At 40.3% G+C, this 23,615-nt stretch overlaps 1 protein-coding gene across 2 annotated transcripts in view; it reads left to right on the top strand.

Annotated features, from left to right (window-relative positions):
• The window catches only part of RNF43 (ring finger protein 43), an 80,035-nt gene extending 56,708 nt beyond the window's left edge, over window positions 1-23,327 (top strand). Inside the window, exons 2-10 of one of the 2 annotated variants that reach the window (XM_073616538.1) lie at window positions 7,720-7,842; window positions 10,571-10,645; window positions 12,168-12,299; window positions 12,412-12,513; window positions 13,386-13,556; window positions 13,932-14,034; window positions 15,427-16,500; window positions 19,805-20,042; window positions 22,548-23,327. In XM_073616538.1, coding sequence (XP_073472639.1) covers window positions 7,720-7,842; window positions 10,571-10,645; window positions 12,168-12,299; window positions 12,412-12,513; window positions 13,386-13,556; window positions 13,932-14,034; window positions 15,427-16,500; window positions 19,805-19,851 — 1,827 coding nt within the window. In that variant the 3' untranslated portion in view covers window positions 19,852-20,042; window positions 22,548-23,327. The remainder of the gene's footprint in view (window positions 1-7,719; window positions 7,843-10,570; window positions 10,646-12,167; window positions 12,300-12,411; window positions 12,514-13,385; window positions 13,557-13,931; window positions 14,035-15,426; window positions 16,501-19,804; window positions 20,043-22,547) is intronic. The other variant, XM_073616540.1, reaches the window with a different exon arrangement.
• Window positions 23,328-23,615: the final 288 nt, after the last annotated feature.

The raw sequence follows: 23,615 nt of genomic DNA, 5'->3' as shown, positions 1-23,615 counted from the left end.
TAGAGATTATTTGCTCTTTTTGTACTATATAGGGCTAATTTTAGTTTTTTTAACCCCATTATGTTACTGGCCGATTAATCGATTAATCGATTAGTTGTTTCAGCCCTATATATATATATATATATATATATATATATATATATATATATATATATATATATATATATATATATATATATATATATATATATATATATATTTTTTTTTTTAAAGATTACAAGGGGAGACAATTGTATGAGTGAGCAGATTTTTATGTTAAGTTTGAGTAGGCACAATCATTCCCAAGTATTCTGATTTGCACAGAATCCAATGGATTTAGCCTAAATCAAATGCACGTATACAATAGATCAGACACTTCAACTATGCCTGGGCACAAACTCGAAGTGTCTGATCTATTGTATATGTGCATTTGATTTACCGTATATACTCGAGTATAAGCCGAGTTTTTCAGCACATTTTTTTGTGCTGAAAATGCCGCCCTTGGCTTATACTCAAATCAAGCATTTTTCTGCAGCAGAGAATAACATTTTCCAAACTGACTTTGGGGCCCTGTATCTCTGGGCCACTTGGGGCTAGGAACCTCAAATTTGGTGTGCAAACCCAGTGGAACTAGCACTACAACATATCCAAGCTGGGGTTCCTAGCACCAAGTGGCCCAGAGATACGGGGGCCCCAAAGTCGGTTTGGAAAATGTCAAGCACTTTTCTGCAGCAGAGAATGACATTTTCCAAACTAACTTTGGGGCCCCGCATCTCGGGGCCACTTGGTGCTAGGAACACCAGCTGGATATGTTGTAGTGCTAGTTCCACTGGGTTTGCACATCAAATTTGGGGTTCTAGCATAAAGTGGCCCTGAGATACAGGCCCCAAAATTGGTCAACTGTGTCCATCTGCAGCAATGTCATTTCGGGACCCTTTGGGTCCAGAGACCCCAAAATTTGGCTGCAGCTAGGGGGCATTTAGGAACCCTTAACTACCGAGTTTGAAGTTCAGGAGACCTATGGCTGCAAATGGGCACCGTGAGGCATGCAGATGGGCGTTGTTGACCCTCTTTTCCACTTACAGTAGCTGCACATTTCTTAACCTAGGCTTATACTCGAGTATATACGGTAGGCTAAATCCATTGGATTCTCTGCAAAACAGAATACTTGGGAATGATTGTGCCTACTCAAATTAACAAACATAAAAATCTGCTCACGCATACAATTGTCTCCCCTTGTAATCTTGATCTTTAATTTCTTTTTTGCGCCTAGATGTGTAAATCTTAGATGTGTTGTCTGTGGCTCTCCTAGCCATCGATCTTGTGTGTCAGACAGGAAGAATTCAGCCCAGTCTTGTTGTAGACTGCACTTTTTTTTCACAAACCAAACTTAGAAAAAGCCCTAGGGGGGTTACTTCAGGTAGTCCAGAAAATACATCACCGACTTTTAATTTAAAATGATTATTTCCTGTATTGGTAATATAAATGTTAAGACTAGAGAAGTTGGAGTGAGGTATTTAGTTTCCCTTGCCAAAAACGTGTACATTTTCAGGGCATGCTCCCACGCTGGAGGAACTATTAGGAATATCTCTTGTATATCACCATCATTGTTCTGTTTTGTCATTTGCAAGAATGGAAAGCTGGATTCCAGGCAGATATAAAAGACCAGTTTATGCAGTTATACTGTATATGCATTAAAAGTCCTATTTCTAAGGGCTGCTAATAAAATGACCTTATGTGTATCAGCTTTCTGTAGATTCCTGCACAGCACTACAATTTCGAGAAGGGCCAGAATTAGAAAATTTTCAGTCCCTACTACTGTACACTGTGCTTCTATAGTGTATACTTCAATTTAAGAGCAAGAAGGGTCATTTCTGTCTGCTGCTTCGTTCCTCTGCGATTAGTACGAATCACTTCTGACAAGTTTTCCTAACACCGAGAGAAAAAAGGTGACACGGGAGGGAGCTCCAGCAGATTGACTGTCTCAGCTCTGTTCCTATGCACTGTGTGAAGGGGGGGCGTGCCTCTTCCCTCCAATCAGCTCTCAGAGCTCTGCAGAGTGTAACTTCAGCTGCCTGTCCCCTTTTTTTCTGACAATTGGACAAGCTTTAAAAATTCTGCATTTTGAACAGATGTAAAGAAGACTGCAGATAAGCAGGTACAACTTATCTACAAGGATTTGTTTCATCTCCATTTATCACCTGAGGCCAGTTAGTGTATTTGGAAGGGTTTACAACCACTTTAATCTGACACTGGAAAGAGCCAGAATACTGTGTTCTGCTTCACCTTCCCTCTGCTGTCAGCAAGCCAAGATGATTAATAATATTAATGGCCATAAAAGACTTGTGTATTTTGTCTGGCCATGGTGCCTGAATCGCAAAACAAGCTAATCATAATTACAGATTTTTGGCAGGTCATAAACAGTCCAATCCTGCTCAGATCTGACAGCCCTGTGTAACGCTTGTGGAGAGGTGCTCCTAGGAGGAGATACAGACCATTTTTATGGTGGGACACACACCTACAGACTATCGGCAGATGTCTGCCCATCATTGATTAGCACATCTCTCTGATCTATGGCTCATACTCTGGGGTTCAGTTTTATAGCTGAACTCCAGGGGGAAATCTGGACATCTGCTTTGCAAAAAAACTATCAAAACATCTTGTATTCGGTGAAAAGAATACAAGATGTTTTGTAAATGAAGAAAGGGAGAGGAAGGTGGACAGGAAGCGGTCGACTATTCCCTGTAGTAGAGGCAGACCGCAAGTTTCTGTGCTGCAAGTTTGGTGCTCACAGTAGTGTTTGGGATGAATGAAATTAATTAAGCAGCACCATGCACATATAGGGCACCCTTCATTAGAGGTCATTTATTTTTACATAAGAAGCTGTCCAAACACTGTTGGATTTTCAAGCAAACATCCGTATGACAAATATGATGGTTTACATTTGATAATGCCAGCAGAGGCTTGACGAATGTCATTCATGAGTATTTCAAAATTTCATTCAATTTGAATGGAACTTCCTGAACACAAATGACATACACAGCTAGAGATACATTTGTTCAAGAAAAATGTTCCTGTTTTTAATTTTCTCATCAAAAGATGATTTGACCATTTAGAAAATTGAACAAATGTTCCAAAGATGAAGATTTTCTAAGGAAATTCTACCAGTACATGGCCCGCTTTGAATCTTTCATCAAAGAAAACAAAGAACAACCTAAAATGCCAATAGGTAAAGTGCAAATTACCTCCACGCAATATGTTTAGGCTCAGTTCACACTAGCCGGACTCCAGAGTCGTGTGACTTTTTAGTGCAACTATGGAGTCTAACTTTGATATGACTTTAATGTGACTTTTTACACTCTGTGGTATTGAAGTCGTCAGAGTGCAGGAACCTTTTCTAAAGTCGGACAGACTTGTGTAGTATCAATTAAGACCGCTCTTATAGGGAAACCTTGGATTTCACATGTCATCCGGGGGGTCTCAAGTCGGATCCTATGTGGCATCAGTGTGAACTGAGCCTAAACGTGTGCAAATCTTAAAGTGGAGTTCCACCCACTTTTACAACTCTTCAGCATCCCTCACTAAACTGTGCACTGTAAACAAATTGGATATTTTTTAATTTTTTTTCTCAGCACCAACTGTATATCTGCTGTATTCATTTTTCACTTCCTCCTCCCTGGCCACGGCCCATCGCATCATTTCCTGTTTGCAATGCCTCCTGGGAAGGGGAGGCAACTTTTGCGATCTAAACCAAAAATACTGACCGTTTAAAAAAATATATGTATTAGGGCTGCAACTAACGATTATTTTCATAATCGATTAGTTGGCCGATTATTGTTTCGATTAATCGGATAATAACCTTAAAAGTGTGGTGTATAATTTAATATGTAAAGTTTTTTTTTTTAAAAAGGCAATTTATTCTTAATGTATATGTGGTGGTAAATATAAATAACCAACTATATGATTAGGGAGCAAAATCTCTAATCCACTCTGAGAATAACAGACAGAAGAGACATACTTGTATATACTACTGGAGGTTAAATCTGGTAAATATCATCAGACTCCGAGATCACATTTTTTATTTAGACCCCTTTCACACTGGGGTGCATGTAATGTGCCCTGCTCCCACGTAATGTGCCCTGCTTCCATGTAAAAGTTTACTTTAAATGTAAAAGGAATGCCTTCTGTTACCTCCAGTCTATCATCCTCCACCTTCTCTGGGTTCAGATGCTGATCAACAATTTTCATAATCGATTAGTTATCGATTAGTTGTTTCAGTGTGTGTATATATAATATATATAAAAAGAAAATCGAATTTCTTCATACATTTTGGCCACATTGTATTCTGTTACATGTTTTGGATTTTTAAAAAAAATGTGTGTATATTTAGATTTGTATGAAAGTAATAGCGCTTACAAACTAGTATATGTGTGTGTGTGTGTGTGTGTGTGTGTGTGTGTGTGTGTGTGTGTATAATATATATAAAATTTATAAAAAATTTTATTTGGATTACGAGCATAATTAGTTTCAGAAGCATGCTTGTAATCCAAAGCACTCGTATATCAAAGCGAGTTTCCCCATAAGAAATAATGGAAACTCGGATTCGTTCCACAACCACTGCTGGTGTATGCAGTACTGTATGTGGCCGGAGATGTGGCGGCGCTGGTGGCTCTCAGCACTTCCTGGAGAACTCAGACACTCGAACTGTTGACACTTACGGGTGCTCCTATGCACGATATGCCCGCCCCACCCAGCTGGGAGTGTCTCCGAGTTCTCCACGAAGCGCTTGGAGCCACCAGCAGTGGTTTATAAGAGGTCGTATAAAAGGGGCTTTTATGATGGTAACCTAAATGAAACTTGACCTGACTTTGAATTCATATGAGGGTTCTATGAACACAAGCCGGCATTCTCATACATGAGGGTCTTAATGCACACTACGTAATCTGTTTTTTCTGCATGATGCTGTACCTGAGTAGTTTTAAGGGGCCCACTGGGAAGATGGGAACTGTTTATCTCCGCATCTGTCCTATCTTCAGACTAAATATTGTTATCCTGACTTATAAGTACACAGGCATTCCTTTGGCTGGACTGGAGTACTGGAGCCAGTAGTACAGTTATATTTCTGGGTTGTTTAGAAAGTCTGAGGATATTGTTGTTTTGTACTTACTCTTGCGATTACAGTGTGTAACCCTTATGTTTGGCGCCATGTGTATATAGTAAACATTTCGTTTTCACTCTTTCCCTATTTTTCCATCTTTAACATTTTCGCTGCTGGGACCCTGTAAAATAAAATGATGGCAATTATTATTTTCATGTCACACATTATTTACATTACTGTTTATCAAAACTTTATTTTCCAGTATAAAATATACGCAAATTTGTGCATTCAGACAAAATTTGCACTATGCGTGCTGCAAGTAAATACTGTAGATACCAAATATTTCAAACCTAAAGATTGGATTTTCTGTATTTCACAGGTACATACAAAGTAATCAAAATTGTCCATAGGCAATGCTTTAAAATCCTTTTACAGGTTATCAATTTAGAGTTAACTGTGAGCAATGATCCTAGAAATTCTGTTTACTTCATGCCCGGCAATACCTAATGTGCACTTATCAAGTTCATAGATACCTGTTTGTGTTCATATGTATGTAAAGGCGGAGGGGGCTTTTCACAAAATTTTAGGTGCAACTGTGTCTCCCGCCATAGATACAGTGAAGGAGTGAGCGTAGACATAATAGTAAAGGAAGTGTATTATTTACAGGATTACCAACTGAAAAAGAAAACGAACTACACTACAAGTACTGATAAGCTATTATAAATTGCGTTTTTTTTGTTTTTGGGGTTAGCTATGCTCTAGCTCCGTACAAACAGCCATCATTACCCTCCCTCTTAGATTGTAAGCTCTAACGAGCAAAGCCCTCTGATTCCTCCTGTTTTAAATTGTATTGTATTTGTACTGTCTGCCCTCATGTTTGTAAAGCTCTGCTTGGCGCAATAAAAATCCTTTATAATTCATATGGCAACAAATACTAATGCCATATGAATGTATATTGCATTTTAACTGAATACGACGTTCTTTCAAAGTACATCTCTTGTTAAATTCATAAATTTCATTTCTTTATTTCATGCTCCTATCTGAATTTATTCTGCAAATCTTTGACGGACCAATCACACTTGTGTTACAGCATCAGGAATGGGCTGCCAATGCATCACAACAGATTAACAAAAAAGGCATCTGACCCCTTTTTAGCATAGCACCACAATGCTCGGTATTTGCATTTTGGCGCATTGCAATGTGTTGTGCGTTGCACTCTGCTGGTCAGTGCGTTGGGGTGCGATTCACAATGGCACCTGCAATCCACCACACATATAGCAGGTGCTTAGCAGGAATGAAAAGTAACATGTGCATATAAGTGTGACTGGGCCTTAAATTATTTATTACTTGTAACATTTTACAGATGTAGATGAAGTGACTAGCCTAGTTTAAAACTTTATCAGTGTATGTTTTGAGAACATCAGCATTAAATTACATAAGTATCTGAAGGCAGCTATATATGGTCTTTACACATACATGCTGTGCTTTTTGCATAGTGGTGCCATTGCCTTTCTTCTCTGTTCTAATCTGCTCCAAAAGAATCTCTATATGTGGCTTGTCATGTAGTTGATTTTCTTCACAGGTCTTAGAATAAGAAACTACAATGATGAAAAAGATTAAACAGCATACAAGCATAAACATGAGTGTCATGTCAAATTACTTTTTAGGCTACTTTCACACTGATCCGTAGGGAAAATGCTGTAAAAACACATGCGTATTTGCAGTGATTTTACCACGTTTGCCTTGCGTTTTCCACAGGACATGTGACTCAAAAATGCAACATAGGTGGGTTTTTGACACTTTTTTTAAAATTCATTTCAGTGGGGGGAGGTGTGGTTTTGTTTCGTGTGTTTTTTTCATTTCATTTTATATATATATATATATATATATATATATATATATATATATATAATATATAATTATAATTTTTTTTTTACTGACCAAAAATGTGGCAAGCATGATTTTTTTTACACTGCAACGGAAGCGCAGCAGGCCAGTGTGAAGACCATACATAGACTTTAAAGGAATGTGTTTTTCTTGTGTTTTTTTTTAACACAAAAGCACTTCAAAAACTGGTCAGTGTGAAAGCCTTAGTTGACTCTAACTCAATGTGTACCCAGCATATATAAATGTTAATAATGTACTTTCATTTCCCACATAGTATAATATCGTACATTTTAGCAGTAGAGTCTAAAACTGAATGGCTTTTCAAGTATTTACTTATTTTTAAGAGGCAGTAAATTAGCTTTAACACAAGCCCTTACTGGTCTCTGTAGCTTCAGACTATGTTCAGGTTCTCCCAGCAGCTCAGCTGATCCTGCCTCTACTCCCAGCAGTGACCTAAGCAGGCTTCCAGCCAACTGATCGCTATGGTAAACAGGGCAGGTGCTCTAGGAGCTTGGCTGTTGTGAGAAAAACTTGAGGGTCTTCAATGCTTCTGATGTGAAAGGAGCATTAATTGCTCCACAGTGACTGCAGCAACATAGGTGAGTGAATTCTTGTTTAAAGCTCATTCAGTGTTTGTTTTTTTTAAATAAATATGAAAACCATGTAAAGTATTTAGCTGGTCGCATAATTGCTTTTACAATAAATCATTCTGCCTTGATGTAACTCATCCTTAACATATATCTTTCTTTGTGCAGTTTCACCCGCTGTCCTTGTGCAATGCTAGTGATGACGAGCCGCCAAAGTTCACATTCATCTCAATTGTCAAACTGGAGAGCCCGGAGCGTTCTCTCCATCCATGTTCAGCTTTGGCAAACAAGGTAATTTACTATCTTTTTTATAAATTCAGTAGTCTGTGGCCCTATAATTTATAATGTCGTTGCTTTCCTTATGTAGATGTTATTAGGTATATGTTACAGATGTGTTCAAAATGTACAGCCAAGTTCTAATCCCTTATTAATGCGTATCCACAGGGCTAAAAAGTATTCCAGCTACTCCAGTATACCAGGGGCTGAAATCTTGTAACATCACCATGAGGAATTGCATTTAGCCAAACCAATGCTGGTGTACACAGTACTTCGACTTGTCTCCGGGTGCTTTTCTGTCTTGCTTTTGATCAAACAGCCATCTGCTGACCTCTGACCTTGCACCTGAAGCACTGTAATGCAGTAGGCAGATGGTGATACAAGCAATCTGTTTCCCCATGTCATCTGTGCACCATTCACACACTGGTTTTATGCCCTCTACAGCTATGTGAGTTTGCGTTGGACATCTTTTATCCAATAAGTCACCTAGAAACACATTCTGGGAAATATAACTTGTATTTTCTGAATGTAGAATTTAGTAAATGTTAGTCGTTTTGGAGAACCATGAGATTTTTGTCCAATTTTATAGAACATTTTTTTTTTTTTTTTCTGCCTATAATGTATCACAGAAAACTGGAGTGGGGGGAGAAGATTGCATACTTTGGCCAATGCATCATAAACTTGAAGGTTTTATTTATTTTAATTTTTTTACAATTTGTTTCACAGTTGCAGACATGCATTAGGCAACATAACCTGGTTGGTGGAAAGTATCAATGATAATGAAAGCTATCGGGGACATGCAACCTTCTTCTACTAATGGATTTACTTCCATTTCTTCGTTTCCAGCCATGTTGTTTAAAAGTACCACTCTTGCATCTGCCAGTCATATGCTACTAAACTTTCACCTTTTATGCAATCTGAAGGTGGCTGTATTTGAAATCCAGAAATGTACACTGTAGTCAAAATTAAATATTAGGTTCCTGATACGACATTGGAAGCCTACCTGTTCAGTACTTTTTTTTTTCCATTTCTTTTCCCCACCCCACTCCCTTTTGCTGTCCCTCATTTACAGAAATTCTGTTAAAAAAAAAGTGTGTCACAACTACAAGTTTTATATTTAAAGCATTTGTTAACCCAAAAAAAAAAAAATAGATCCTGCTCCTTTTAAAGCATTTTATACAGCACAGTGCTTGTCCTGTGTCATTTGGCCCCCTGTAACAACTAAAAAAAAACCTGGCTGATCCTGCCAGTTTCTACCCTCCCCTGTGTAAACTGACCACGGTGTATCATGGCTGCTGAGCCCTGACACCGTGGTCAGTTTACATGCCTCTGTCACCGCAGCCTGCTCTCTTGTCTCTGCCCCCCCCCATCAGCTAGTACCAGGGTAGCACCCCCCCTCCTGCTGGTGTCATAAGATATTTTTAGTGCTACCATCCTCTCTACAATATTAAATGATGTGCTGCACTGCATGTGTTTTCTAAAAAAAAATCCGCCGCTAAATACCTTATTCTATAGCAGCGGTCACGTGATTGGCCAACTCGCTTCTCTTCTCCTCTCCTCCTCTTGGCTGACGTTAGTGGGGGTTTCTCGGCTCCGCCCACTTTCCTGTCGGCTCAAGAGAGACAGCCGGACACATGAGGGCCGATTGGTGCTATAAAATAAGGTATTTAGCAGCGGATTGTTTAGAAAACACAGGCAGTGCAGCACATCATTTAATATTGCATAGAGGATGGTAGCAATAAAAGTGGGTTAACAACCACTTTAAGTCTGCATTGAAATGTGATTGGCAATACTGGAATCAAAGTGAGAATGTCACGCAGTAGTTAGTTTTGTAGGTACATTTATCCTGGGAGGTGCTTTCTGGTTACAGTTTATTATAACATTAAAGCAGCACTCTGGGCAACTTTTTTTTTTTTTTTTTTCTCCATGTGTGCAGTGGGGCTGTGACCTCACTGCATAGATTAACTACTCGTTTTGTTCTGGGAGAGAGGACAGCCGAGATATACTTACCTGATCCTCCAATCCTCCCCACACTTCAGCGGTTTTAAAAAATGGACAGTTCCTGACGTCGGCACGCTCCATAGACATGAACAGCCCACTACTGGACTGTGGGGGGTGCGTTTTTTTTTAGAGGATCCGTGGATCAGGCTAGTAGGAACTTTGTGTCCATCCCTAGAAAAAATGAGCAGTTGACCCATGCAGTGTGGGCACAACACCACTGCATGGGGAAAAACTAGTGTTTGTCCAGAGTTGGGCTTTGAGGTAAACCGAGTATATACTTTGATATGGCACAGTTGCTGCGTGATATTAGTAGTCACTTGTCACTTGTTTTTGTTTTCACTGGTTGGCCATAAATTGCTCTGAAATAGCACATTGTACAGGACTATACATGTAGCTAGATGGGAACTTCCTCCAGTAGACAAAGTCGACCTCAGATATATAGGAATTACCTTGTACAATGGGCTCTGAAAGTTTCAGTTCTTACCACACAATCTTGTTATAATGTAATGGCCTTTACTGGAGACATTGCTTAAAATGAACTTTGTGTTAAATTGTATAGTTTAATTCGTCAGATATATATAATAGACTTCTATAAAGATGATCAGTTGTACTTTCTGGCACTTTTTCCGTCAGAATGTGCAAATAGCAAACTAGCCTTCTGTAAATTTTTGCTTTTTCTTGCGTGCCTCCTTCATCCTTAGTTCTTTTGTCTCAGTCTGTACTTTTATGTCTCTTGTTTTAGGCCCGCATTGCAGGGGAGAGAGGATCTCGCGCAATACTGTTTGATATTAGTGATAATGAAGGAGCTGAAAGCGAGGTATAATTAGCATCCTGTAATCTGTACGCTATCTTGTGTCATTTGTAATTGTCTGTATTATTTCAGTTATAATTTGTACTAGTTTACCCATTACTTCTTACTGTAATTGTGTGCAGCATTACCTTAATTCCTAGGCCTCTTTCTAATGGGCAGCAGTAAAAACGGGCAGTTGAGTTGCGGTTTTATCTCCCACCTAAAGCTTACAATACAGCCGGAGGGGGCTGTTTAGATGCCCCAGCTGCAGAAATGCAATGCAGCATGCCAATTCGACCATTCAAGTGATGTGGGTCATGCCGCAAGCCAAGTGTTTGGTTGAAACACATTGAAAATTGCCATTTGTCAAAAAAGCAGGCATTCAAGAGGTGGCAGGATCATGTCCTGAACACCTGACAACAGCTGTTTATCTGCATGCTGAAAATGATCCACTGCAAAATGTTTTTTAGAGATTGGGCAAGAGATGGGGTAGGGTATTTGTACACAGCTTGATTGCTCTTTCAGCCCATGGGTGAAATGAGAGAAAATCAATTGCCTTCCCCCTTTCACTGTAAACGGGGTGTGCATGCAGGAACCTCCACCGTTGTCTATTGTTTTCAGACAGCTGCAGCACCCACGGCTGCCTGCATACGGTGGCTTTTAAACAGTGGCTGCATCTCTGATAGGATACAGTCACTGCTCGGCCAATTGTTTTCCACCTTTCTCAGCTGATTTTTAAATCAACTTGTTAAGCCAAGTGGTGCTTGCAGGGCTGCCCAAGCACTTTGGATTTCAATTCTTGCTGAATTGTTAGAAATATGGGGTGTCTGACTGTGACCAGCTTAAATGTCCAAAAAGACAAAAGTTACTGCTACAGCTTAAATAAAGTCAAATACCACATTTTTTTTCAGCTTCAGACACTGACCAAAGAGGGGTATTGCAAGTTGTGTGGGCACTCAACACATATTATGGAGATGTGGTTTTGGTCGTTGTGAGCCCAACATTATCAGTCACACCAACAATATTGTCACATACACTAGCACAGTCGGTCGCTGCCGGTCACACAGCCTCTGTGACTGATTGTTCCAGTGTGTGTGTGCAGGGTGGAGGGGGGGTGTGTATGAGGACATTACAGATGGTCTGTGGCTGCATTTTCTTCTACTGCCCTCCCATAAATCTGGCTTAGATATGGAAGCAGCTGTTTATCCTTTCTGCTGTCTTTTTTTTTTTTTTTTTTTTTTAACGCGCTGATGTATCTGTGTATTCAGTTCACACAGGAAAAACGGTCACTGTTTTTCTCATGAAATAGTTATTTAACTGCTGTAGGCATTAATTCTTCATGAATCGTTAGACGCTAGCCTTATTTTAACATATTTGTGAATTGACTGCTGTGTACAAGAATAATGCAGTAAATTCATCTGATCCATGCTAATCTTAGTGACCTGAATAATGCACCCTAAGTGGGGTATTATAAAAATCTGGAATCCCCACCCTATGGTTTCTAAGAGCAAGACGTTGAGAAATGTTACCTTCTTTGTTTTACTTTTAGTTACAGAACCCAGCTGGATTAAGTCAGCCTGTGGTGCTATTACGGGGCCGTGATGCTGAACGGTTGATGAACCTTGTGCACAACAATACAGAGGCGCTGGTGAAGATTGAGGTTCCGGAGCAGCCCAAGTGGGTGAGGCAGAGTTTGCAATTATATTGGGGGGTTGGTGGAGCCAATTGTTTGGAAGGTGCTTCCTGAAAATAGTCTGTCACGTGGTTAGTAAATTCTATTTCCCTTCTCACAGCCTGACCATGACATCTGGATTCTGGTCACAGTGGTGGGCACGGTCTCAGTCATTGTTCTATACTCTGTAATCCGGCTTCGCTGCAAGCAGACCCCATCACAGGTAAAGCTTAAGCCATACACTGCATTTAGGGAAAACCTGGAGGTGGCCAGAGTTCCCCTTTTCTGAAATGACAGTTTCTGGGCTGTCAAGCTGACCCCTTTGAGAAAATAAGTAGATAAGAATTTCCAATTTTCCTGATGATGTGTACTTATTCTGGGTCAGTGACTTGGGATGCCTTGAAACCTTTGAGTTAGAACAGCAAAGTTAACTGTGGTAGTAGTCCCTGTATTTTGTAGATTAAGGGTTAAAATTGTGGGGTTTTTGTTTTTTTTTGTTTTTTTGTTGATTTTCATTTTTTTTTTTTTTTTTTTTTTTGTATCGCCTCACAGCAGTGCTTCATTGTGTGCATAGCATTGCTGTCAATCACTGACAAATTTTTAAATGTGTCCATTAATAATGACATTGTACTGATACTTAGGGCTGGTTCACACTATAATGTGTTGCACTGTAAACTATGCGTTTTCGATTGCTCCATTTTTTTTTTTGCACCACAATGCACATCATGGCGGTACTGCATTTTTTGTTGTGGAGGTGCGTTGGAGTGCCATTAAAAACGAATGGCACTGCAATACACCAACGCGTGCCAAGCATTAGTTTTATTTTATGTGCCCCAACTGTGAACAATTATTTAGCAATAAAATATATCCTCAAAACTGCCAAAAAAATGATAATTAGCATTTATTAAAGACGCAAATTTTCAGAGGGAAACATTTTTGATATAGTATACAGAAAATAAACCTATCCCTAACCTGTGTTGTGTATATAAAAGAAGCGCAGCATTAGCAACTGTAAACAAGATGGTAGTTTTACAAAATGTATTGGGGTAGAAGAGTACAGAATGCCAGGTAAATGTACTTTGCTTTTCCTTCCAGGACTCATTACAACAGCAGACTTTGTTGGCTATAAGCCGACTTGGTACCAGAAAATACCAGCCTCGACGGTCAAGAGATTGGCGTGCAAATGGTGGAAAAGTGGAAACTGCAAGCACCAGCAGTTCTGTGCCAGTGTGTGCTGTATGCCTAGAGGAATTCTCAGAAGGACAGGTGACTGACCAATATGGTTTTACCTTTATGAAGTCACTAACATCCCAGCTTTCTGAATAGGGCAAACACATCATAGACTGGTAGCTACTATCTTCAATGAAATAGTTCCCTCTGCAGCTGGTGGATCGTTGATATTTTGCCCAGGGCCATATTTAGGCACCTTGCCAAATAGCTTGCAGTAGTTTGAATATGTTTTCTACAAAGCTGCTTTTCACCTCACCAGTATCCAAAATTAAAGTGCATGTTTTTTACATCTCTAATGTAAAGATACTAATGTGCCACGAATATCTGTGTATAATATTGAACACCATTCTTTTAGTAGAATGTTTCCTACTTTTCACATTTTTGGACTAATACTGTTTTTATTCTCACTAGGACTTGAGGGTATTGCCTTGCTGCCATGAGTATCACCTGGAGTGTGTTGATCCATGGCTGAGGCAGAACCACACCTGCCCCCTGTGTATGTTTGACATCTTAGGTAAGTGAGCTCCCATATTGTTCTAAATCTCAGATATGAGAGTATATGTATGTGTGGTTTTATATTGGTGCGAGTAAATATTTCATAAATACCGGTTGATACAGTTTCAGCATTTCATCTTTTGCACTCTCTGGGGCCAATGTGACCATCAGCTTCCAGTTGTGCAGGACCATGGTCTCCTTGTGCTTTTTACCCCATCTGCTGCAGCCAATGCCCGTGCTGGGTGCTTGACAGCAGCTTTGACCATTTGGCAGCTAAGACAGGCACTTGCTGCAAATGTAACTGACCCTTCTGATGGACTGCTTGGCCTGTTACAATTAGCTTCAAAATAAAGGATCCGCTGGCAGGACCAACGGTAATAAAACTACAGTGTTGATTCTGTAGAACAAACACTGTGCAACTAAAAGTATGGTAAAATAAAAAAGGTTCTTTTAACGTTTAATTTGGCTAACCCATGTCTGGAGAGTCATAAAGGTATAGTAATTAGATGGTGTTTTTTAATGAGGAAACGGGTCAGTCGCCCAACAATTCTCCTTATATTCTGTAACCTTATCCCAACATGTAGCTAGGTTTCATAAAGGTTTAGCATATTCAATAGGGAACATCCAGGGTCTTATTAGTATAACCTAATCTCTGATTTGCCATGACACACCACAGCCCTGGGAAAAAAAAAAAAACACTACGCTTCTAAATTTGCCAAAAAAAATATCCTCAGTGTAGAACATTTTGCCAATCCCTGTAGGAAGTACATGAACAATAGAGAATCTGCTATCAATTTCTAGCCTGACCAGTTAAGACTCCGCAGACCCAAAGAGATGTGATGTACAGTGCTGGGGTGGCCATTTATACAAGTCAAAATGTCAATTATCTGACGACAGACATACCTCTGAAATTTGACAGTTCCATCTTGGTATTGTTTTGTGAGGACTATTGGGTTTTATATAACAAAGAAGGTTTGGTATTTGTGTGTAAATTAGAAACTTACATGTTAAATAGGGATTTCATTTATTAAAAAAATTATGGTGTCAACACTGCAACCCATTTGCACCTAGCCAGCCAGGTTTTTAAAGTAGAAGTGTGGGAATTGAAAAAAAAAAAAAAACTTCTATGGCTGCAACATCATTGTGATGCTGCAGCTATCCCTCATCGACTCTTAACACCAAGGACTATGTGGTCACATGACCGCTGATCGCTCAGTTCACTATGAGTAGAGATCTGTTACTGTCAGTCACCGCTCACTGGCGCTCTGGGCTGGAGAGGGGGTGGGAGGTTTTGGCTTAGGGGGAGTATCTTGCAGCATCAATAGATTGTCTGTTTGTTGAATATGCAAGGTTCTGTTTAAGTTAGAATGTATTTCTCATGGTGTTTTTTTTTTTTTGTGCCTTCTACCAGCAGAAGTGAACACCCCTTCACGTCCAGCACAGTCCCGTCCCCCTGCGCAGCCACAGTTTTGGAGACCTTACCCAGGTGCTGCTCATTTGCAGTATCCTCCACAGCCCCACTCTACATCCCTAGTGTATCCTCCAATGAATAATAGGATATTTGTGTCCCGCACACCCTATTTTCTTGGCACTGGACAGCTCTGGGATTCAGCAGTGCCTCGCCATCACAGATGGGCACCAGAGGGCCCCAGAGAAGTGATAATCCCCCCTCACTCTCAGGTGTCCAGTGGATATTTACCAGATGACCCAGGCAGCGACAGCAGCTCAGGTCCATTCAATGGTGGGTCCTCCAGTGAGAACTGTACAGATGTCAGTCTACGTTGCCTACAAGGTTCCTCCTCCTCTTCTTGCCACAGCTCCCAGAGCAACCCAGGGGATTCTCCCCCTCCAGCACTTGCCTCTATTGTTCTACCTCAGAATGATCTCCCAGGATTCAACACTGTTGTGCCAACACAGAATTCTTATGCTAGTCATGTTCATTATCACCAGCATCGACATCACCACTACAGACGTCACCACCCTAATGTGTCCCACCCCCACAGAGCCAAAAGAAGGTCTCGACCCTCTAGAGGGGAGGTCAGGACAGACTTGGGTTGTCAGAGGGAACACAGGACATCTAATAGTGGAGAATCAAAATCTCTTTTAACGCGTAAGGAACCAAGGACTCTATCATCTAGGCATTGCCCTGATCCAAGGACTATTCGGGAGGCTATCAGGCAAAGCCAGTCCTCGCCACTGTCTCCTTCACAAACGCATGAGCCACATGAACCTGAACCCTCAACTTCTTTAAGGAACCACAGGGCTGAACCTTTAACTAGAAGTCACCGAAAGAAAAGATCCTCTGCATCAGTGCAACCTCCTCCCTACAGTGCCCGCCACTTCTGCACCAACCTTGGTGTTCAGCACTGTGAAAGAACTCAGCCCATGTGGATGGAGGGTGGCAGAATTGTTCATGGTAAACTAAACACACACAGAGAAAACACAGCAATGATGCACTTGTATCACCCACCTCATCATGACCATGGTAAGTGACTACCAATTCAGACTTGGCATCTTAAAGTCCAGTATTTTCGTGTTTTGGAGAGAGTGGAGAAAAATTAAAATTTTCATTAAGCTTTTTCTCTGTCAGTGACAACATTGGGTAGATTTTCCCTCACTTCCTGTCCCAGTGAAGACCTGTTAAAAAATTAAAAATAAAAAGTAGAAAAATGGTTGTCCTCTGGACTGGAAGGCACATACAGCAAAGAAGGCAAACAGTTCTAACCCTTCCTTATGCTAAAAGTGCTTTTGCTCATCTGTGTTGGAGAGATTTCCCAGCCACTTCCTGTTCTGATAGGAAGAGAGGAAAAAACTAACCAACAGGCATACAAATGGCAATTAAACCCAATAGAGGCTATAACCTGTTTCCTGCTTTATTCAAAATGAAATACAAGGTCAGAAACTGTCTTCAGGTTGTGGAGATGTTACTGTTTTTATACACCAAATATATTTGTGTATATGTAGTCTGTCCCAGTATATTATACATCTTTTTTTCCTGGGTAGATGGGCCCTGCATTTTCTAGCAGATTTGGATATGTATATGTTATAGAATTTTAATTTGGAAGAAAAAGATCAATCCAGGAATCCTTCCTAATGCAACATTTACATAAAGAGCACATACTATAAGTTTTAGATCCTTATTTGAATGAGTGGTTCTTCTTGATTGGCTTACAGGTTGCTCATAGTGTTTACCAATCAGTCTTTTTTTTTTTCACATTTTGAGTGTGGAAGACAAAAATATCAGGTGTCCATCTCTAGATATTTGTCTGACACCAATACTCAGAAAAGACATAATACTTTAGTCCAGCCTTTCTCCACTTTTTTAACACTGAGAACCCCTTGAAATATTAATACCCTTCTAAAATGATTACAGCTACAGTACATTAGTCACACTGCCCTGTGATATTAGTGTTAGCGTGGAAGATTGGCACCCCCTGCCCCCACACATATTATCATTGATGTCAGTGGTTTCCTACCTGAGAAAAAAAACAGGAAAAGCTCCACTGAATCCACACCGCTGGTGCTGCCAGGTGACATTGGTGTCAGAAATATGCAAATGCCACCAGGCAGGAGATCAGTTCACTACCCAGTGCTTAAGGAACCCGTAACAACCTTTGGAGGAACCCTGGTTGGGAAAGGTTGCTCTAGTAAAATTTAGTTTGTTTGTTTTTTTCCTAAATCAGAAACCCTGCATAAAGGGTAACTATGCCCATGAACAAAATAAATAATATATTCAGGCTTCCCAGTCCCTATATGTTTCAGTAGCTATAGAAAATCCCTAGATCTTGACAGAAATGTAGTCTCCCGGTCACTTTTGTCTTCTCTTAACTATTAATCTTCCCTCCCCCTATGTAATTGAGATGAACAAAGGCAGACATGTTTGTAATGCAGTCCGGATGGCAACCATTATTCCCCTTCTTGGATATAGTGGAGGAGTAAGCATAGCCACCCAGAGACATGACGTGTGTTCAGATTATTAGGTGAAAAAATTAAAACCAATGAATCCATTTTATTTAAGGACTGCTAAATTGCTTTGCAAGTTCAGACCGAAGCACCATCACAATGCTAACTGATCCAAAATATGTCCTAGCTTGTTCCAGTGTTCTAAACACAGGTGAACCCATATTCTTGTCAAGATGCCCCTTTTTTTACAGCTGTCAAGCAAGAAAACAATTTACATGGCAGTTGGATTTCAGGTGGATATTTAGCTGTATAAGCCAGTCTTTAGACTTAGCTTTTAGGAAAAAGACTCTTCACTTCCTGGGCCAAAATTACAGCTAACTCCATCTTTTACACCATGTTACCTATTAAACCCATATTTAGGGTGTAGCATGGTGTCCCTTTTGGCGATTCGTCTCACACAGGCTGTCATTTTTTAAATTGCCTGCACAGCCACATCATTCACATAGATCTGTAAATGAACTACAAGTCTTGTCTTCCACCCCGGCAGACAGACTTGTAGTTCTGTGTGGTGATCACTGCACTTGTAGTCTATTGACACTTCCTCCAGATCTCTGACTGAAATAATAAATGCAGTTTTATTCCTGCAAAAATATGTTCATTCATTTTTTTTACAGATGGGCTTAGCCTTTAAAGTAGTTGTAAAGGTTGAAGGTTTTTTTTACCTGCATGCATTCTATACATGAAGGTAAAAAACATTCAGTATGCCACCCCCCCAATACCTGATCCCGATCCAACGATGTGCACAAGAGCGGCTTCTCTCCCACGTCTCTGCCTCCTCATTGGCTGCTGTCAATCACAGCCAATGAGCCAATGAGGAGAGAGTGGGGGGCAGGGCCGAGCCCCATTCTATGTGTCTCGGTAGCATGCACGAGTACCCCCATAGAAAACGGCTTGCTATGGAGTCACTCAGAGAAGAGGAGGATCTGGGTGCTCTTTGCAAAACATATACGTTTTTGTAAGTATAAGAGGTTTTATTTATTTATTTTTTATAAAACAACCTTTAAAACAGGGTTCTCCAAACTGACGGCCCTCCAGATGTTGCAGAACTACAAGTCCCATGAGGCATTGCAAGGCAGACAGTTACAAGCATGAATCCCACAGGCAGAGGGCATGATGGGACTTGTAATTTCACAACAGCTGGAGGGCTGTCAGTTTGAGACCCCTGCATTAATATCACTTAAGCCTACCATACACTTTACAATCTGATTGTAGCCTCCTCTAGATCTACCAGGAAGTATGTAGTGCAAAGGCTGCCTAATTGGACATAAATGAATTCGATTAGTTTATGTATGTCCTCATATATTGCAATTTTGATTGTAATATTGTACAAAAATTGTATGGTCAGATTTTAATGTAAAAATAAGAAAGTGGCATAAAAAATGAAGTCTGTATACAATAAATCCCTTTCTTCAAGTATGTGCAGAGCCTATAAAATATGCTACGTATAGTATAGCCAGTCAGAGCAACTTATAATTACACTGCACTTCTCATCTGTGTACAGGGAAGCAGTGATTTTGCTGGACAAACTAATATTTATGTGACTACAGCCCATCCATTAAGCAGGATCAGTTTGATATCACTGCTTCCTGGTGAATTGATGGGTTTAAACTGACAATTGTCATTTTGATGCTTCCATTTATCTAACATAGCAGCTAACAAGAGCATTAACTCTACCTGCACACTCTCTTTTGCTATACAGATGTACCTTTTTTTTTTAGGTTTAAGAATTTTAATAATGGGGGCGCATAGCTTTGAATGTATTTTAGACCATGGAAATGCGTCTCATTTATTGTACATTCTAACTTTCCCTTCCTCCTCTCCTATAGGTGCCGATACTGAAGGGATTGAAGCTGTTTGTGAACATGCAGTGTAAAATCCAGCAGTACATTCATGTTTGGCATGACCCAACAGTACAGACTGCAGTGGTGGGGGATGCAGAGTCCCTAGCACTTGCCTTCTAATCCAAGCTTCCAGATCCTCCCTCAGCCATTAAGGTCATTTTCCACCCTTTTCATCTCCGCAGAGTCTGTGCAGCTGCTGACTTAGTCCACAACATCTGTGCATGTGAGTCTACACTTCCGGCTTCTGAGCCCTGCTGAAAAATGTCCAGATCGTGTAGTCGATTCTCCAAGCATATTAGTTACATGCCACGTTGCTGTGCCAAGGATTTAGTGGCTCCGAAAATCAGGGGAAGGGCAGATTAACCAGGCAAATCTCCCTTATTTAAAAATAAAAACAAAGGGAGTAAACTGCTGGTGTGATTCGCAAGGCTTTGCTTGCGGTAAATGGTGTGGTGGGATGCTTTGATGAAATGGAAATAAGGCTGATTTGGAGAGCCTTTGGAGTAACAGATGCTGCTCACCAGACCGATGTGAATGGGCTAAGCATTTTCTCAGGCAGTGTGTGACTGTCCAGCTGTTGATCTGCAAACTACACCTGTGAATGTCTCGAGTAGAATTTCTAGATGTTTAAAGCTTGTTCAGCCATTTAACTTTGGTTAAAGAGACTCTGTCAGGAGGATTGAGGTAAACTCCTGTATGTAAAAAGTGCAAGTAGTTTACAGGGTACATGCACATACATGAAGCAGCCCCCTAACCCTCATGGCCTAATCTTGGGCTATTCAGACAAAGTTTCCACACTTTTTTAAGGTGGTTTGGGTTTTTGCACGTTACTGTTCGCCAGTCTCACTGAACAGTAGAAATATGCAGGCGGTAGAAAGGCAAGCTATGGTATCATCGGGAAGTACTGAAGCTTTGCCAGCCAGAACAGACCAAGATCCTGCCATGACAGTATAAGGTTTTAAAGCCTTCTGCAGCTATGTGCCTGTACCTTGGGTGCTTGGATTTTTTTATACCTCCTGTTTTTCATTTTTTTTTTTTTCCCTAACCGAGTCTCTAAAATATCCCTGAGTTTGATTAGTAGGAATGACATCTATGATACCTAGGGACTGACAATGGCACAGTCAATATACAGGATTGGTTTAACAGATTTGACCATATGTTTGAAAATGGGAAAAGTTGAAATTTGTACTTGGGGTAAGTCAAGTAGTGGCTGCACCACTTGAGTTCATTTGGTACCTAAAGGCCACAAAAACTGTTAATTTCTGCTGGAATGATGGGAGGGTTGGATCACTTGCTGGGCCTCCTACATTGGTAGATCACTCAAAAATGAAATGTACCTACTCTGGCCACCCTATTGTAAAGTATTACTCTTTCTCTTGCACTTTATTTTGTAAAAAAAAAAAAAGAAAAAAAAAGGTGAACAATGAGAGAGAGACTGCCTTAGGATATCAGACTAATTTTAAATGCAGAGATGTCACAACCAAAGTTTCCAACTTTGCTTATATGGAAATTCTACCAGAAAACTGTATATCTTTGTAAGGATGTTTTGTAGTCTGACCTTTTTGCTGCTGTTTCGTGTGTGTGAGAATGGTAGCCATTACCTTTGTTGGTAAATCTTTAGGAGTTGAGCCCACAGACCTTTTGTTCTAGGCATACAGTCCTCAGGCCAGTCCATCTCGTAGTATTGCAGTACACAGTGACACTTTAAAGAGGTGCTTCAGTCATCATCCCCCCCCCCTCCCCCCCCAAAAAAAATTAAGGCGTCTAAGGGCGCTTATCTGTCCAGGGATTCAGCAATGTCCTCAGCAGAGCCAAATCTTCAATGGGTTTCAGTGAGAGCGGCTACCTGCATAACAAGGTACCCCCTCCCCCCCAGTAAAAATAAATGCCAGTTGTTAAAGGTGGGAGGAATAGGCAAACAAACATAACTTCCCCTTTTGAGTTAAGTTATACTTTAAATCCCAGTGTTCCCCATTTTGTTCAGTTCTGATCTCATTTACTGAAGTAAATACAGTTAGGATATTGCTCTGTCCAAAATAATCAGTGCAGCCAACAGTATTCAACTTTTTGGTATGCATTTTAATTCACTAGGATCTCTAATGGCTGGTAGCGCTCACTAAAGGGAGCATTTTCACACATGGGCAGGTCACAGGTATCTAACAACTGCCAGGAAATACATGGAGCAGTGTAGAAGGGTTTAACCATAGATGGTTTGATTTTCCTTCCTTCAACCATTGGTGGAAGGGAATAGAATTGCTCAATTCCCCCATCAACATAGTAGATTTTGTGTTCTGCCGGCGGGGAGCCATCCTGGGCAGCAGAAAACAATGATTACTGCTAGCGGCTATAGCCTTTGGCTGTAATCGTGTTTAAAAAATGCAACAGAGTGATTTACCCAAGTTTGATCGATGGATGTACTTTGGTACAATCAGCCTACCTATACATGGATTGAATCTGTCAGTCCCTGCTGAATCGGCCGAATTTCGATCCATGTTTGACTGGCCGGCTTATGTATCACAAACTGAGTGCATTCCTCACTATGAGAAACAATGGACAAAGATATAAAAGATGAAAGTGAAGCCATGACAACTTTGTTGCCCACAGCAGCAAATCTGATTGCAAATGTTTTTTCCCCTACGCCTTTGTGCACCTCCCTGTCTCTATATATTGTCAGTGCTAATGCTGTTCCTTCTTGTACTGTAAGTTTATTGTCTTTTCTTTGTTTTAGAATTTTCCTGTGATGTAACTGAGAGCTCCTTACACCTATACAATATCCAGTGCCTGGGCCGCTCTCCACCTAAGGCAGTGCCATCCACAGGATCAGTGACCTGCAAGCACTTCTCTGCAGCTTCTCTAAAGGAGATCATCAGAGTCAGAGTATGTTAAAGAAAGACCTGACCACTACTGATCAGTGAATGTATGGCTTGATGCACATAGCACAGCCTTGTTGATCTTCAGAGCATACCATTCATACTACTTGCCAAGACTGAAGCATTCCATGACCAACAATTCCAGAAAATGCAGCTGAACAGGCGAATCATCAGTCATTTTTATTTATTTTGCCAGTCCAATGTATACTGTGCGCTACACGGATCACTGGAATCACTTCTTATTTGCACTTACCAAATCACCTTTAAGACTGGACTCAGTGCCAACTTTGGCCTTATGCCCCGCGTTCAATGGTGTAAAACATTCATTTTGAAATGGCGGCAATTGTTTTACAAAAAGACTACAGATCTCACAGGTACCTCACAGGTATTGGTAATTTTACCATAAGTGACTTTACAGGTACTGCCAATACAAACCAAGCTCACATCTAAAGACTGAATAAGTGGTCTTTGCTTTTTGTTTGTCTCAACCTGAAAAGGAAGATTGTAAGTTCTTGTGCCTTTTCAATGCCATGTACAGAATTGTATAATAAGATATGCTTTGTATATGTGTAAAAGTATTATATTTATAAGAAAACTGTGGTTCATTGAAGAACTAATGAAGCTAATTTTCCTATGGATTTGTCGTCCTGGTCATTCTTTGGTATGTGGCATTTCTCTTTAGATGGGCAGTGAAAATCTTGTTTAACACACTGGAGTTTAACAACAAACCTAAAAGGAACACAAGCTTATTATTACATGTGCTCTGTTCCTTTTGTTCCCAGAGGTCAGCTTTAAAAAAAAAAATCTTTAGTTAGCAATCACAGCCACCATATTTTTCTTATTACAGATTTTTTAAATAGACTCTGCAACTTTGTTCATTCAGGGCAAGGTGACAGGATCTCTTGCTAGTCAACACTTCCCCACCC

This window comes from Aquarana catesbeiana, linkage group LG02 (assembly GCF_042186555.1).
Source record: "Aquarana catesbeiana isolate 2022-GZ linkage group LG02, ASM4218655v1, whole genome shotgun sequence".
Classification (NCBI taxonomy): Eukaryota; Metazoa; Chordata; class Amphibia; order Anura; family Ranidae; genus Aquarana; species Aquarana catesbeiana.
Note: the sequence above shows the minus strand (reverse complement) of the source record. Positions and strands in the feature narration are given on the sequence as shown.